Here is a 17,462-nt window from a genome sequence, read left to right as displayed (position 1 = left end):
CGTTCTAGAATTTTCTCTGGGCACAAAGGTGAGAGCCTGTGGTCCCTCTAGTGAGCTGAGAGAGACTGAGTGCAGTGGGCTGAACTGTGTTCTCGCAGAAGATGTGACTCCTAATCCCCGGTACCTGTGAAATAGGGTTTCTGCAGATGGAACCAAGTTAAAGTCATGCTGGAGTAGAGTGGGCCATAAATCCAATGACTGCCGTCTTTATAAGAGAAAGAAGGGAGATTTGGACACAGAGACAAGAGGGAACATAGGGATGAAGACCACATGAAGAAGGAGGCAGAGACTGGGCGGATGCAGATACAAGTCAAGGGAAACTGGGGATTGCCAGGGGCCGCCAGAAGCTAGGAGAAAGGCATGGACAGTCTTTTCCTAGAGCCTGCAGAGGGAACATGGGCTGTTGGTACTGTGATTTCAAACTTCCAGCCTCCAGAACTGCGAGAGAATAAATGTTGTTGTCGTAAGTCACCCAGTTTATGGCCCCTTGTTAAGGTAGCCCTAGGGAACTAATCATGGGCATTAAACTCAAATGTACTAATGGGCTTGAATTCTTCTTGTGAAGACATCAATAAGATTGTCCAGTACTATTTTACAATTGGGAACCAATAAACTGAAGCCATTTTTAAAGAGCTGGTGTAAGGTTTTTAAAATTTTTTTATTTTTGGCTGCGTCGGGTCTTCATTGCTGCACACAGGCTTTCTCTAGTTGTGGTGAGCAGGGGCTACTCTTCATTGCAGTGCACGGGCTTCTCATGCTTCTCATTGTGGCGGCTTCTCTTGTTGCGGAGCATGGGCTCTAGGCGCGTGGGCTTCAGTAGTTGTGGCACATGGGCTCAGTAGTAGTGGCTCGTGAGCTCTAGAGCGAAGGCTCAGTAGTTGTGGCGCCGGGCTTAGCTGCTCTGCGGCATGTGGGATCCTCCCAGACCAAGGCTTGAACCCGTGTCCCCTGCATTGGCAGGTGGATTCTCAACCACTGCGCCACCAGGGAAGTCCTGGTGTAAGGTTTTAAAAATGTTCCACAGACCCAATGGTATTCTTCCTAAGGCTGGCATATCATTGTTTAAGGTCAAGGTCAACCACCACAGTTGAGTAATGTGGATTTCTACCCACCATCCTATATTAATTGCTCTCGCAGAAGTCTTGCTGTGCTTGGTTTTTAAAGGGCTAACACTGCATACTCACCCACGGAGCTTACCTGGGCCATATCATCTAAACAGTTGAAAATGTACTTCCTTGCTTCTTTTGACTTAATCCCCGTCTCTGCTTCATGGTCATCTGGTGTCTGGTCAAGAGAGGCAAAAGCCCATTGGTAATATGAGTTATTTCCTAGTCACTGTGACTCAAACCTGCCAGCTTCTGCTTCTCCCAGAGGGTCTTTTCCCACCTTTCAGAGAAGGAGACTAGGATTCTTCTTAAAGTGACCTGCGTACGAATTCCTTCCTCTCTTCAGCCTCCACACTAACTCATCCCTCCTCCTTCCTTCCTTCCTTCCTTCCCATGAACACCTGTTGGGGGCCTGCTCTGAGTCAGGTCTGGAGGATCCCCAGATGAGCAAGATATGCCACAACCCTGATAGACCTACATTCTCCCCTAAGTTTAAGGAATAAGGTCAGGTTCCATATGTGGAAAAGCAGAAGCCCTTTTTCCACTTGCTTTAAAATGTTAATTTAATGTATCAAACTCGTATACATAGAGCTCTCCCTATGTGCCAGGCGCTATTCTAAAGCACGTGAACTCATGTAACGCCCTTCACAACCATCTTAGGGAGGGCAGCTGCCAGCCCATTTTCCAGAGGGAGAAACGGGAACAGAAAGCTTGAGGGGCCTGCCAAGGTCCCAGGGCCAGTGAATGGCAGCTGGCTCCGGAGTCTGTTCTGTGTGTCCCCTCCACCTGGGCCCGGGGCGCACACACCCAGTTCCCGAACTGGCCTCAGTCTAGGAAGCTGCTGTTTCCAATTACTATGGATTTTTGGACTCATTCATGGATCACAGGTAATTAATCCTTCAGATCTCACTCAAGGACAGCACACCTGGAGCTGCTACGATCCAGGCTTCGATCTGGGAACAGCTGGCCAAGTGGGCCTGAGGCTCTTAACTAAGACGTAGAAGTGAACCCTGCCCCTGCCTGGCCTCGGCCTCCTCCCCACCGGGACTCTTTTTCACCGGACCTGACCTTGAGCTGCTCACCCTCACAGGTGCCAAACGCCAGCCTCCCGTCAATAGCCTAGGATCCTTGTTTAGCTTCCAGATCTCTTTTCAAAGTCTTTTGCCACCATTGGCCACACATTATCTTTAAATGTATTAGAATATAGCGTGGTTTCTGTCAAAAAAAAACACCCACCCACACTCTTGCAAAAAAAGAAACACCTAAAATGAACACAAAACACACTTAAGACTTGTATTATTTTCTCCTTCCCAGGAAAAAAACATTAATTTTAATTACTAGGCACAGATCAAAGTGAAAGCAAAATACGTTTCTGTTAAAGTCAAACCACCAGAGTTTACGGTGTGCAACGGTGCGCTACGGTGCGCTCCACCACCTGCCGGCCGGGACCAGCAGACCCCTCCCCGGAGCCTTCGTACGCTGTGTGGCTTAGGCTGCTTCCTCTGCCTGGAAGGCCCTCTTCATCCTTTAGGGCCCGGCTCGAATGCTCCTCCCCGACCCTCTGCCACAGCGGGATTAAAGGCTCCCTCCTCCGGCCTCCCACGCTCTGTTCCTGCCGGGAACAGAGCGCTGGTCACGGCGGGGAGGCAGGGCTTGCCACACAGGTTCAGGCTCCCTCTGGACTGGGAGCTCCTTGAGGGCAGGGGGTGGTTCATTTCTCTGTCTAGTAACCAACCAGACAGGTCATTAAGATTCACTGGATTAAATCTCAGGAGTTTAGAGATCAGAGTTTGAGCCGCGAAAGGCAGCAGGTCAAACAAAGTGGTGTTTTTTGGTACACGGGCCTCTCACTGTTGTGGCCTCTCCCGCTGCGGAGCACAGGCTCCGGACGCACAGGCCCAGCGGCCATGGCTCACGGGCCCAGGCACTCCGCGGCATGTGGGATCTTCCCGGACCGGGGCACGAACCCGTGTCCCCTGCACCGGCAGGCAGACTCCTAACCACTGCGCCACCAGGGAAGCCCAAGTGGTGCTTTCTGAACATTCAGATTCATCCACACCATGTATCAACCACAGTCGCGCCTCCCCCGTGGCCGAATCACAATCAGGTCCAGGACCAATGCGCCGCTGTCAAAGGCTCCCCACCGATGGGACCTTCTTCCCTGCGTGCTGGGTGTTGGAGGGGACGCTCTTCCTACCTTCAGCCTCCACAGAGGATATGGCGAGTCTGTGTCACGGTTGAAAAACCTAGTTGTCTTTGTTCCTGCGCTTAATAAATATTCTGCTGGCAAACCCTGTGTTTGTGAAATATACCGAATCTGCAAGAAAAGATGAGAATGAGGTCAGGGCTTTTCCTGTCATCATACATGCGGTACACTGATGGCTCTAGTGTCTTGGAGAAAAACAACAATTTTATAGGGAGAGAGAGAAGTTATCAAAGGGGAAAGAAAGAGGAATAAAGAAAGAAAAGCGAGGTGAAAGGAAGCAAGGTTCGCGAGACAATGTAACACCGCGTAGCCCCATCCGTACGTCAGGTTATAAATGAGGTGCCAATCCAGATGAAGAATGAGGGCTTGCTGTGCACACCTGTGCTCTCCAGACCCACCTGATCGTACTCTGAAGCTCCTGGATACAGCGGCCAGCCCAGGAAGAGCTCTGCAATGACGCAGCCCAGGGACCACATATCAATTGCCTCACAAAATGGTAAACCAAGGATGATCTCAGGGGCCCTGGAAAGGAAGAATGGAAAAAAAAATCATCAGCAATTTGGAAACGCAGGCAGGTATTTCTACATGAATTCTACATAAAATCCAGTCTTTCAAACCCGAGGTACCATTATAGACCCCCCGAAGGGCCTGTCATTCTCGAGCTGGACTGAAATGACCCCTCCACCCTTTGACTTGGCCCTGCCCATCAGCAGGGAGCCTGGCTGAATGACTGGCTGGGAAGAAGGGTAGGTCTGTGGCTCTAGAACAGACCCCCAGGGAACCACAGCTATTGACTTCATTACCATTACACTCCAGCCAGATGAGCTAAGTATCATTTCAGAGACACTTGGGGAATTATGTTTCGTAGCTGAAAACTCGGGAAACCAACCTTTAGAGTGCCCAGTTTTTACAAAGGAATTCTTAAGTACAGGTATTCTATTTTCAGTAATATATATAAAACAAGTGGCCTCCACCCAGAATGGGATTACATCCAATAGCTGTTTATGCCAACAATCCTTAGGAGTTTGTATCACTTTCCCAAGGAAACACTGTTTTTTTTATTAGCTTCTAAAAAGTTCTCTACTATGACAATTATAGAACTCTGTTCGCGATACCTAGTTTGGGTATCGATCAGAATTCCATTATAAACCCTTTCCTAACTGTAGAAATTATGTTCCTTCACATGATAAACCAGGTTACATGCTGGAACTTCTAAAGGAAATCACCTAAACTCAAAGAGAAAATTTCACATGCAGTTGGTAATCAAAACCAAAGACCACAGAGTACCTCTTCTTTTCTAGGAATTGGTCATGATTGCTAGGGGTACATTTTGGAGAAAACCACATTCAGAGTATGAGATACGAACCCAGTTTATGTTTTTTAAAAAAACGTGGCTCGAGGCACTCTGCTGATACATTAGCCCAACTTCTGTTTTCTCTCTCAACTGTCCCCTTGATTAAGCCATACAGGAAGATGCTACTCTCCACCCTTTCAGCAGCCTGGAGCGGAGTGCAGGGAGCGGGGAGACCTTTCTCTGCCTACGTTATCTTCCCCCAGCTAGCACGAGAGGCGGGGGGTGGCAAGGGAGGAGGCGTCAGAGACACCTCCACTTGGAGCTTCAAGCTGAATTTTCCCTGCTTAAAAAGCATCTCCCCACCTGCTCCTTTAAATTTGCTCTCATTGCGAATCTTCTTTTTCTCTACATCATGGTACTGAAAAAAACAAAAAAAACAAGAACCAAAGTGTCTTGCTACCAAGTCTTTTGACTTTTCAGGTGTAAAAAGGAGTTTCTTCACTTCCTTGGAGCTGGAGAGTCAGCACTGCCGCCGGTGCTTCCAGAGCTCCACAGTCACGATCTGGGAGGCAAGAGTGCCTGTCCTGAGGCCCAAGGCTGGGTCTCCCCAGGCTCGGGAGAAGGGAGTTGCTGCGGAGGGCGGGGGGAGCGAGCTGCTGCTTGATGGGTCTGCCCTGTGCCCATCCCCTCACTGCTGGGCATCTTCAGCTGCCAGGGTTTGCCTGGCACTTCGCCCTGTCTTTGGTCTTTTTCTCCTCCAAGCCTAGTAGCTGACGGTCCGTGTGAATACGGGAGGCTGCTCTCGCCCTCTGGCACTGACGCCCTGGGGACGCTGGGGGTAGTTTTACGACACATCACTGCTGGACTGTCCTGTGTCATGGGGCCTCCGATCCCACATGTGGCCTAGGTCACTGTGTCCAGCGCTGCCGCCCCACACCAGGGCTTCCGGAGCCCCCCCCGATCATTGTGTGTAACCGACCAAATTGTTGCAGGTTGCCTCTGGTAATGCAATCTCTTCAGAGGTGGTTTTGGTTTATTTAAAAAAACACATCTTTTAGGAAAGAAGGGAATATTTGAAAAGAACATTATAGAGAGAACAACGTGCTTTTCCTACATATGTGTCAGAACCTGCTTTGCTTTCTGCCCCCTCTGTTCTAGAGTCAGATGTGTCCACCTACCTCCTCTCCCTGGGAGAGGTATTCTGGTCTGGTCCTGAGAAGCCCCTCCTGTGGCAGCCACTGCTGCCTCAGGATCAAGCATCTCGGCACCTCTGTCCCCTCTTCCTGTGACCTGTCCCCTTGCCCTTTGCAGCCTGGACACTCCAGTCTCCAGGCTGGGTCTTAGGAACAGGCGGCTGCTGTTCCATGGGGAATCTCTGGAGGTGACCATGGGGCTGCCCTTCCGATCAGGTTAATCACCTGGTCCCCATGCCCCTAAGCAGGTCACTGGGAACCTCTGGAAATCCATCTCCCAGATTCTGTTCCCTGATGTTCTGCCTAGCAGAATCCAACAAGTAAGACTGTCGCGCAAAGGGCGCTCCAGCAATGTTCTTTGGAGAGAAATACTAGACGTGGACTCTGTCAGCGGACGTTACACGGACAGGGCCTGAGAAAATTGTTCAGTCCATTCTCCATCGGAAAAGGGAACGGCGGCGATTCGTGGTACCGCGACATCTACAGCAGAGGATTTCTCTTGCCGTGACCATAGTGAACAAATGCTTGAGCGTCAGGCAGGGCGGCCGGGAGACAAAAGAAACAGAGGGCGCAGCCCTGTCCATTGGGCCCCAATGCTGGGAAGGCAGCACTAAAGCACACGTCAAGTGAGGTCGAGCACAAAACGTACACAACACACACACACACACACAGATATGAAAACAGAGCTAATCCAAACACACAAACTTGCTCCAGCATCTCCCGTTTTAAAAAATCAAGCAGGGCTTCCCTGGTGGCGCAGTGGTTGAGAGTCCGCCTGCCGATGCAAGGGACATGGGTTCGTGCCCCGGTCCAGGAGGATCCCACATGCCGCGGAGCGGCTGGGCCCGTGGGCCATGGCCGCTGAGCCTGCGCGTCTGGAGCCTGTGCTCTGCAACGGGAGAGGCCACAACAGTGAGAGGCCCGCGTACCACACACACACAAAAATCAAGCAGAACGCAAGGACAAAACACGCCAAACCCAAAACCAAACCTCTCCTAATCCCTTCAGCTCCCGCAGCTGTTGCCTTAATTCTCTGTTCTCCTTCGAAAGCTGAATCTCTAAAGAGTCATCTCCGGCAGCTTCCACTGCTTTGCCTCACGCACCTTCCCTCCCTCCTCTAACTGAACTTTCCCCTCTGCTCCACTCAATTGCAGAGCTCGCCGAGACCAGCAGGGACCACGTCACGTCCCCTGGTCAGCTTGTAAGCTCTGGAACCCGAGAGCCGCATTTCTTCCACGCAGTTGACCGTTCTGTCTTGTTTTGAAACACGCAGTCTTGGTTTTCACAACACCACGCACTGCCGCATTTGTCCTGCCCCTCTGCTCATGGCTTGTCTTCCTTTATCCAGCTGCTACCTGATGGCAAAGCCCTAGGACCCCTTCTCTTCTCTCTTTTCATTGTTTTTCTAGGTAATTCTTATGGGTTGAATTGTCTCCCCAAAAGACATGTTGAAGTCCTAACCCCTTGCTACCTCAAAATGTGCCCTTCTTTGGGAACGCGGTCATTACAGATTAGTTAAGATGACGCCATCCCGGGGTAGGGTGGATCTTTAATCCAATGTGACTGGTGTCCTTAGAAGAAGAGGGAAGTTTGGACACAGACACAGAGGGAAGATGGCCATGTGAAGATGCAGGCAGAGATTGGAGTGATGCTGCTGCAAGCCAAGGAATGCCAGGAGCCAGCAGAAGCTGGAAAAGGCAAGAAGGATCCTCCCCTAGAGGCTTCAGAGGGAGCACAGCCTTGCTGACACCTTGATTTTGGACTCCTAGCTTCCAGAACTGTGAGAGAATAAATATGTCATTCTGAGTCACGCATTTTGTGGTACTCGTTTCTGCAGTGCTAGGAAACTGAGATAGTCATTGTATCCATTCTTACAGGTTTAAATCCCATTTTGTGTATTTCCAAATGTCTATCTCCATCTTGGACTTTTCTCAGCTCCAGCTTTATGTTTCTTTTTTTTTTTTTTTTTTTGCGATACGTGGGCCTCTCACTGTCGTGGCCTCTCCCGTTGCGGAGCGCAGGCTCAGCGGCCATGGCTCACGGGCCCAGCCGCTCCGCGGCATGTGGGATCTTCCCGGACCGGGGCACGAACCCGCGTCCCCTGCATCGGCAGGCAGACTCTCAACCACTGCGCCACTGGGGAAGCCCCAGCTTTATGTTTCTGATGGCCTGGCATCTCCACCGGAATATCTCACAATCATCTGAAACTTACTACGTTTGAAAGGGAACTCTTCTCTTCTGCACTCCGCCCCCCCCCTTAAATAATTCCTCCCTCTGTCCTTGTTTCACTAAATGGAATTACCACCCCACCCCGCTGTTACTCATGTTGGAAACCTGGAATTGACCTTTGATTCCTCTCTCTCCCTCTTCATCCTCACCACCCAATCCATCAATATGGCAGCTCCGAAGTACCTCTCAAATTGGCCCCTGATTCTTCATTTCCACTGCCACTGCTCTGGCCCTGGCCACCCATCTCACCTGGAGCTTCCTATCTGGTCTTTCCACTTCGTCACCCCTTCCTCCAGTCCAGTCTCTACTGGCTGAACAGGTCACACGTCCCTCGGCCTGAAGCCCTCCAGAGACTCCCTGCCACACTTAGAATGAGGTCTCCATGCCCTCCAGGCCCACGGAGACCTCCTCGGCCGGGCCCTGCCCAGCTTGGCACTGTCCAAGTTCAATAAGCTCCAGACTAAGCAGCTTCGCCTCTCAGTTTCTGGACACAGAGCCTTCACGCAGTGTCGTCGCTTCTGCCTCAGATGCTCTCTCCGCTGGCTCTCAGGTGGTGGCTTCCTTCTCAGCCGTCAAACCTCAGCCTAATCGTCACCGCCACAGACAGGCGTCCCTCGGCACCAGTGAGTCTCTGTCTACGGTGCCATAAATGTCACTTTACAGCACTTGCCCAATAACCTGCTTACTGTCTGTCTCCCCTGCTCAGCCCACAGGGGCAGCACAGTGCCTGGTATTTAGTAGCCACTCAATCAGTAAGGATTTGTTGACTGAATAAACCTTTATTAAATATAAGGAAGTGCTAAATTACATGATTCAGATGGAAAGTTCTAAGGCAGCACAAAACAAAGGAGGATGGAAGGGGCAAACCTTCACAAAGGATGGAAGCCTGGGCACGAGGCTTTCGCACGGGAAAGGGCGGGCCTCTGTGCGGGCGGGACCCGCAGGAGTGGAGGCCCAGAGACAGGCGTGGGCACGTGGCCCCGCTCAGCCGAGCATGGCACTCACAGCGGGGCTGGCACCGAGGGACGGAGGACCTGTAGGTGGCTCACGAACGAATTACAGCAAAAAAGCCAGCGAAGGTAGTGGGGGGGCTGGAGGTGGCACCAGGAGAATATAGGGTCAGGACCACAGGGCTGCAAAGGCCCATCCCTTCTCACCTCCCTCTTGAAGCCATAACCCTCTCAGCTCCACAGCTGCGGGCTTGCTGGTGCCCTATGCAATCCAGGCCTCTCTTGTAACTCCCTACTGGTCTCCTGCCTTGGATTTCAACCTTTTCCAATTTACCCCGAAACTCCCCCTCATTCAAAGGCTGTGTCCTTTTCTCTGCATGCATGACACATTGGTCATATTTCTGATATAGCCTGTCCCCTCCCCCCCCTTCCTCACTCAAACACACCCTGTTTTCTGTGCTGGTGGACCACGTGATGAACATATCGACACGAACCACCAGATCGGTCCAATAAATATTAACTGACCACCTACTATTGTAGATATATGTCCGTGTGTCTGCCCTCTACTAAACCTTCCCAAGGGCAGAGTCTGTGTCTCGTGTTTTTTTTTTTTTTTTGCGATACGCGGGCCTCTCACTGCTGTGGCCTCTCCTGTTGCGGAGCACAGGCTCCGGACGCACAGGTTCAGCGGCCATGGCTCACGGGCCCAGCCACTCCGCGGCACGTGGGATCTTCCCGGACTGGGGCACGAACCCGCGTCCCCTGCATCGGCAGGCAGACTCTCAACCACTGTGCCACCAGGGAAGCCCTGCCTCGTGTGTTTTGATCCTCAGTCTGGCACACAGCAGATGCTCCATAATAATCTGCTCAAAACCCAGGCCATCAGCCCTCGGGTAAGGAAGGCACTTCTCTGGCCCCTCAGTAATCCTTGGGGAATGAAGACCCTTCTGCTGTGGCCTGGCAGATGCCTGGCCCCTGTTCTGTTGGTCCATAAGGCTCTGAGCTCCTGGATGTTCAAAGTCAAGTCTAAAATCTGTTTCTTTTTGTTTAGCACACCTGAAGCACGTTCGATGGTTGCGAAGGTGCACTTATTCTTCAGTGAAGAAGAAACCATTCTTACCAAGGCTTATTCCATGCCAGAATTTAGCGTCACTCATTCACTCACTTAGCGGAACAATTCAACTGCCATTTTCCTAAGCACCTACTATATGCCAGGCACCGTGCTGGGTGCTGAAGATCAGAAGCCAGACCCTGTGGCTCCTCTAGGAGTTCACCATCTAGTCAGAGGCAACAGCGGGCCTACGGCTAACACAAAACGCGCGCCCGGCACACGAAAGAGGGGGTACTGCGGGGACGAGAGGCAAAGCCCAGGGCGCTTCTCAGGAGAAGTGGACAGGTGGGGTGGCCTCCAGGTACAGGGCAGGGTGAGTGCACGTCCCTCCCTGGCTTCTCGCCCATGTCGCTGCTATACCTCCAGCGCCTACCACAGCGCCTGGGGCATGTAGGTGCTCACTATACGTCTGTAGAAGGAATGCATCTTTCTGTTTCAACCCCACACCCTCAGCAGGTGCCAATTTTCCCTGAAGCTGGCACCTTCTCCTTGGCAACACCTCCTATGACAAAAGACAGACTACTTGGCCTTTCTGCTTCAAAGTTTACATGCTTAAAAAAAAAAAATCACATTCCAGTTTCTTGTGTGGGGGCCATTTCTGTTCTCCGTTCGGCTCTGCAGCAGGTAGGATGGCTGGCTTGGGATATGGCCTTTCCCTCTGGGCTCAGAATCGCCCAGGTCCTGTCAGTGACTCATCCTTCACTCACCAGCCTGTGGAATCATCTTACAGAGGCTCTTCGGTGCTATTTTGGAACATCAAAAATACTTTAAACATACATGAAGTGTCAGACAAAATTTGCACCTAAGAAAGAGAGAGACTGTTCCTTTCCAACATTCCCATAGCAAGACGTGGAAAATTCTACTTTTCTATAGAAAGAGAACGGACAACTGTCATTTTCGACACACCAATGGTTAAGCTTCGATATTTCACTCCATTGGCTCTCCTGACAGTGTACATGGCTGATACGGCATTCCCAGATGTCCAGATCCTGTGACCCTATAGGGGAATGACCCCCAACAGAGGTGTGGACACCACCCGAGTTGAGAGGAAACATGCAAGATCCCATGTTCACAGGTAGAATAATCCAGTGCCATTAGGTTGTGGCTGTATACCGATCTCCTGACGTTGGTAGGAGGATGAAACGAAACAGCATCACAGGAAGCACCTAGCACAGGGCCTGGCATGGAGCAGGCAATCAACAGATAGCACATCACTTGTCTGTAACGTGTCTAAGTCCACGTGACAGCAGTTAAATAAAGAGCATCCCTTTCCCTCATTTTTAAGGTCCATTTCCTCCTTATAAGTTGGGACATTAGGAAAACTGTTTAAGTATATTGAAGCTTACGCATTAAACATTTTTGCTTCATTTATTTATATGAAAAAGGTACAAAGATTAATATGACCAACAACTAAGTCGCTACCATTTAGCTTTAGAAAGAAAACTGCCCATCCGCAGCCCACCCCCTTCCTCCTACCGGGAAGCACAGCTCTAAGTCTGCATTGCCTTTCACGGTACAGTCTCTTCCTCACCCAACCTCCCCCCGGCCAAGTCCATGTCTCCATCAACCACACAGCACACTAATAAAACAAGTGCAAGGTTCACGGCCACTCCCAACTTGGGCAATAAATCTGCAACACTAATCAGAGAGCACAGGAAGAACTGTGCATTTCTGGAAAAATGTTACTTAATTTCTGCGAGTTTTTATTTCACCATCTATAAAATGTGATTATTAATCTTGCCTTTTTTTTTTTCCTTGCCTCTACAGCAGCTTGTGAAGATAAATTATGGTCGGTAGAATTATAAGGCAGTTTGAACTCCTTGGAAGCAAGACACTTTGTTAGCCCATGGTATTTTATACTCACTGATATTATAAGGTGTACTTGAACTGAACTGCAGTGAAAAAAGCCTGTTCCCACAAATATATGTAGATTGAAAGTAACCTCGGTATGGCTAGAGCAGAAGCAATCAAAATGTAAAACTGTATTTCAGATGGGCTGTTAAATCCTATGTTTCCACCACAAAAATAAGGAGACTTGGAAATGCAGACATGCTCTCAGAGCCACTATTTGAGCTGGTGACCCGGAGTAGAAGGCAAAGGATTACATCAGAGCAACACAGGACCCGAGAAATGGCAGAAATCTGAGGGCTACGAGGAGGCTATTTTAGAGAAATTGGACCCCAAAGCCCAAAGGATCTGCATGGAAGACAGCATGGGTTCATACCATGTCTGGGGGATCCAGAAAGGTCCAAGTGGAGATCAACATAGCAACAGAGGCCTGGCTAATCTAAGGTCAACCTGGGACTTGATTTTGAAAAAGACACAGCTTCCTTGGTGAACAGGAGATATGAAAGAAACAGCTCTGTCTTTGGGGTGCTAGAAAGATGAGGTGAAAGACAAAGGGACTCAGAGATGGAGCTCCAGGGACAAAACACAGGGTGTGGTTGACCAGGAGCCCCCTTGTTGTGTGAGCCTGCACTGAGCCAAGGTAATACGGAGACTGTCCTTATTACCAACGGCCTAGCCAAACACTGTGCACCCTAAGAGCTCCAGACACACCCCACAGAAGAGTATTTCAGCCCTGTAATAAGCTGAGGATGGCATGTCATCTGACGGTACCATGGCTCTGATTCTAGAAGGAAAGCCAGGAAAGACACCCCACTCGTGCCTGTGGTGGTCCCAGCTTGATGTTACATATGCAACAAAATTGCTGCAGAGAGGTTCTAGAAGTTCTACCTGGGGCCACTGATGATATCCATAAAACTGTGTGTGAGCTGACGAGGATTCAACACCCTCACTGGTGATTCTGCTGTAATTGAATATCTCCAGCTCTCACCAACAGAAATGCTCAAGTCATCAGAATGAAGCATCACATCCATATGGAAAGTTGATTATATATATATATATATATATATATATATATATATATATATATAATCAACTTCGGTTGATTGTGGGTTTGGCTGTGGTGTTGACGTCATTCTCACGCCACACTGGGACAGCCTCCCAAAGGAAGCGAGCTTCTTTGATTCAACTGACCATTTTCAGTACAATGTTACAATCAGAGTGGAAGTTTTTTGGATTTGGATTGGCAATGAACATCCTGGCTCGGAAGAAGACTTTCCTGGTGTGCCCTAAAGAAACGTATGTATCTCTCCACTACCATCGCCCACCCCTGTGCCGACCCTTGGTTCCCAGCACTGCTCCAACGCTGCAAAGTGCAGGGCCAAAATCTAACCTTCTTGATTATATACCAGAAAAAAAGGTTGGATCTAGAACTCAAATGACTAAAATCTCCAAAGGCTTCTAAATGATGTTGGTGTGAACTGGAAACCAGTTCCCAGGAATCTGGAGGATAATCTGATGTCAGCCTCTAATTCCTTGTAAACCTCAGTAAGAAATGTTCATAGGAAGAACGACTTGGACTCCGCAATGGGTCATTTCAAAGACATGCACATTGCCCTGGCCTTCCTTATCCTCTTGACACGTATCACTGTGCTGTGTCTACTCGGCCCGTCCCAAGCCCTGTATCTCCCAGTCTGGTCTCTGGGGCTTTTACCATGAAGCCAAGGATTGCTGGAGAACGCTGGATCTTGCTTTCCAACACCCCAAAGGACTATAATGCTATCAGGGTTTTTTTTTTTTTGCGGTACGCAGGCCTCTCACTGTCGTGGCCTCTCCCGTTGCGGAGCACAGGCTCCGGACGCGCAGGCTCAGCGGCCATGGCTCACGGGCCCAGCCGCTCCGCAGCATGTGGGATCTTCCCGGACCGGGGCATGAACCTGTGTCCCCTGCATCGGCAGGCGGACTCTCAACCACTGTGCCACCAGGGAAGCCCTGTTATCAGGTTTTATACTCATACTTTTGGCCAAAGAACATGCTCAGTAAATGTCTGTGGAAGCACCTGTCAGCCAGGGAAATGGAATCTCAGGTTTCAGCACTATCGACACATAATGATTCATGTTACACATGTCCTGCTCCAGGTTCTTATAAAGTTAAAAAAAAAAACCCACTTTGATTGTGAAAGATAACACACATACCAAGAAGTGCACAGAGCAAAGACATATAGCTCCATGACTTATCAGAAGGCAACGACCGGTGTCACTCCCAGCCGGGTAGAGAGACGCGGTTGGCATCACAAAGCCCCTCCCGTACACTGTCCCCTGTCCGCACGCAGTGGTGACGTACATCGAGGTGCAGACCGCACGCCTCCGCCGGGCTCTGCCTTCTCCCGGCTTTGCAGTAACGGGCTCAGCACAAAGGCCCGGGGCGGCCGGCTGAGGGAGAGGAAGGAGACAAAGCCTCAGACGTTCCTGTTAGTTCCTTTGGTTGACTGTTTCTTCTGCTTTGTTGCTAGTCTGCTGACTGAAACCGAGGGTTAAAACCGTGCGTTTAGAGCTTCCCTGGGAAGCATGCTGATACCAGGAAGGCCTAACCCATGTTGTCACACTGTCACCCTTGTCTTCCCGAGGCCACTCCTCTTTTCTCTGCGCTAGGAGGGAATTTGGAATTTCAATTCCCGTGGACCAGGTGTAGATGCAGCCCCTCCACTTTATTCAGAGTGGTGATGCGTCACCCCCAGTGGAGTGAAAGTGGGACATCAGGCCGGGAAGGAAGGCAGGCGGGCCTCCTTCACACCTTTGAGTCAGTGAATTCAAAGCTCACTAAGAAGGTACTATTACTTACCTATGTGCAAATTATCCATTTAAATGTAAAACTTCCCATTGGTTGACATTTAGCTTCAACTGGCTCTGTAGTGAGTACTCAGAAACGTTTGTTGGGGGAAGGGTTGAACCAGCACAAGGCTGGAGAATCAGGATGCTGTCCTCCCGGGGGTCCCTGGGCCTGCCCTGCATAGAGGCCCCTGAGCGCCCAGCTCTCAGCAAGTGAACGGTACCAAAAACAAGGCTCATCCTCAGGTTATTTCCTTTCCTACAGCACCAGCTGATCCTGTGGCTCGTGGGGCTAAATCACGAGGCGTTCTTTATGGCTGATGGATGGGGGTAAGGAAGACAAGGCCTGAAGACAGAAACCTGTTCCTTCTCTGAAAGGGAGATGCATTTGGCGTCACTGACTGGAGAACTACCAACGGAGAGAGCGGGAGCCGAAACCTGAGACAGGAAAAGGAATCCACTGAGTAAAGATGCTGAACACACGCTGGGGGGTGAATTTCCCTTGCAGCTGCAGGGATATTCCCATTTCCTCAGAGAAGGCTTCCCTCCGATACTGCGCTGTTCGTATAGAATTACAGAGAAAGAAGGGCCAATGCCAGCTAATATGCTACTTAAGCAAGTTTTCGACTAAAGTCAGGGGCCATCCTGGCCGACTGAGTAGGTTCTGGCCCACAAAGAGCAGGATGCGACCCGTCTCCAAGCGGACAGGCGTGAGCAGGGGAAGGCGAGGCTGGCTTTGCTCCCTTGGGGACGTGCACACCGTTCTGGCTTTGCCAGGAGACCAGGCGGGCAGAAGAGGGCTGAGGACACATCCTTCACCCAATTCTACAGCAGGACATACTGCAGAGTGGACTTAACCACGGTCTGTTAGGACCCGCCACGGTCAGTTCAAGGAGGCCGCACCCATGGCGGCTGGTTGTCGGTTCCGGCAGGAGTTAGGACGGGAGAGTTTCGCCAAACAAAGTGGGCATACATCCCAGGTCTCCAACCAAGGGCAGCTGATTTAGGGAAAACCTTCCAATATTCACCTCTTCCTAAAGGAACTGGAAAACAAAACAAAACGAAACTCAAGCTTGCTTTCTTGTGCTTGCTTGGGTCACGGAGGAAAAACGAAGCTGGCTCTTTGCAGCTGACATCAGGGGCTGCCGGAGAGCAGCGGACACACCCTCTGAGAGGCCCCTGGACCTTCGGCTCCTGCGGGACCGAGGGACGGAGCCCACGGGGGACAGCCCGGGACCTCATGGTGGCAGGTCCACAGCACACTGCAGACTAGAGCCCGGAAGACGTTTCTGTCGGTGGAAGGGGAGGCGGCTGTCCTCGCAGACGAGGATACCACTGCTCATCTGCCCAGAAACTGTTTTTCTCATCATAACAAGGAGGCTTCTTTGTAATCCAAGGGATGAGACTCTTGGATCTTGCCTCTGGAATGGAGCAGCCTCCAGCAAAAGAGATGAAAATGTTCACTTTGTTCTATCGAGCACCGAACCCCACTCCAGCCGAGTGAGCTAACCCGCGTGTGGAATCAGGGCGCCGCACACCAATCAGCTGGGGCTCAAGAGGGGGAGTAAAAGGAAGGGAAGAAAGGACTCGAGAGGGAGGGAGGAACTGACCTGCTGGGAGCACGGGAGGAAACAGGGCAGAACCCTGCAGACTCGCCAGAGTGGTCAGGACGAGGCCCTGGACACCCTCAGGCATCCCCCGCCTCCTCCACTGCCACCCCCAGTCTGCCTCCTTGGAAAGCACTCCTCTGGACCGCAAGGTTTCCAACTTGAATCCTGCTTCCTCCAGAGCTCTGCCCTGAGGCTCGCTCCTATTCTGTGTCCCACATCTGTCTCCTGACGATTCCGTCTTGCACTCATCCCTGCCCTGATAATTATTTCTTAAAACGAGAAAACTCTTTTGGCAGCTTCTCAGCTGGACTGGAGGCATCTTGAGGCAGTGGATTGTTCATTGTTCATCCGTACACCTGGAACAGGTGCTGTGGGGTGAGCTCTCCACAGATATGGACAGTCACGCTTCACACTCACAGGCCGGGAGAAGCGCCGGGCTCACTTTTTCCTACCACAAGCCCCACGCAAGACGTAGTAAACGCTCAACATACAGATGTGTGCTGAACGGAAGTGATGGTCTGAGAAAGAAGTAAACACGGGGACTTCCTACTATTTGTTGTTTATGTATTTATGGATGTATGTGTTTAAGGAAAGAGAAGGGGTAGGGAACAAGCAAGCCCTTTCTAGTACTTCTCTGACAGTGGGGATTTCCATGGAGAAATCCGAAGAGAAACCTATACAGCTTTATTTATTTTTAGTGGGAGAAGCTTGACACAGGAAGTTTGTATCCTTAAAAGATATGTCAGCAGAGGAATGGTGGCAGAAAAGGAGAAACTATTTATCTGGAATTGAGGAAAGGAATAGCAAATGGAGATGGGAAGAGAAGAGGCAGCCAGGGAGATTTTAAAAAATACAACTAAAAAAACCACAAGCAATTAAAAGGATGTTTGAAAGAACGGCAGTCATCCTTGGTATGAAGAGCTCAGTTTTTTTGGGTTTTTTTTTTGCCAAAGAATAAAAATTTTGAAAAATCATTTAAAGTAACCGAGCGGCTGCTTGTCACACTCGCCTCTGTAGAGTGTCAGCTGTGTAAGTAGGTTTTTGTACATACACATTTAGGCTTGTCCTGGATTCCCCCATGAGATCAAAA

At 50.4% G+C, this 17,462-nt stretch overlaps 1 protein-coding gene across 11 annotated transcripts in view; it reads right to left on the bottom strand.

Annotated features, from left to right (window-relative positions):
• Positions 1-17,462, bottom strand: part of HIPK2 (homeodomain interacting protein kinase 2) — a 196,828-nt gene that overhangs the window by 53,390 nt on the left and 125,976 nt on the right. For all 11 annotated transcript variants that reach the window (XM_089917332.1, XM_089917331.1, XM_089917329.1 and 8 more), the window contains 3 exons: positions 3,711-3,834; positions 3,304-3,423; positions 1,198-1,284 (listed from right to left, as the gene is read on the bottom strand). In XM_089917332.1, coding sequence (XP_089773458.1) covers positions 1,198-1,284; positions 3,304-3,423; positions 3,711-3,834 — 331 coding nt within the window. The remainder of the gene's footprint in view (positions 1-1,197; positions 1,285-3,303; positions 3,424-3,710; positions 3,835-17,462) is intronic.

Source organism: Delphinapterus leucas, chromosome 9 (genome assembly GCF_059928025.1).
Source record: "Delphinapterus leucas isolate spDelLeu-1000000601 "Yukka" chromosome 9, BTC_Dleu_Yukka2, whole genome shotgun sequence".
Taxonomy (NCBI): Eukaryota; Metazoa; Chordata; class Mammalia; order Artiodactyla; family Monodontidae; genus Delphinapterus; species Delphinapterus leucas.
This window is presented reverse-complemented; position numbering and strand designations above follow the sequence as displayed.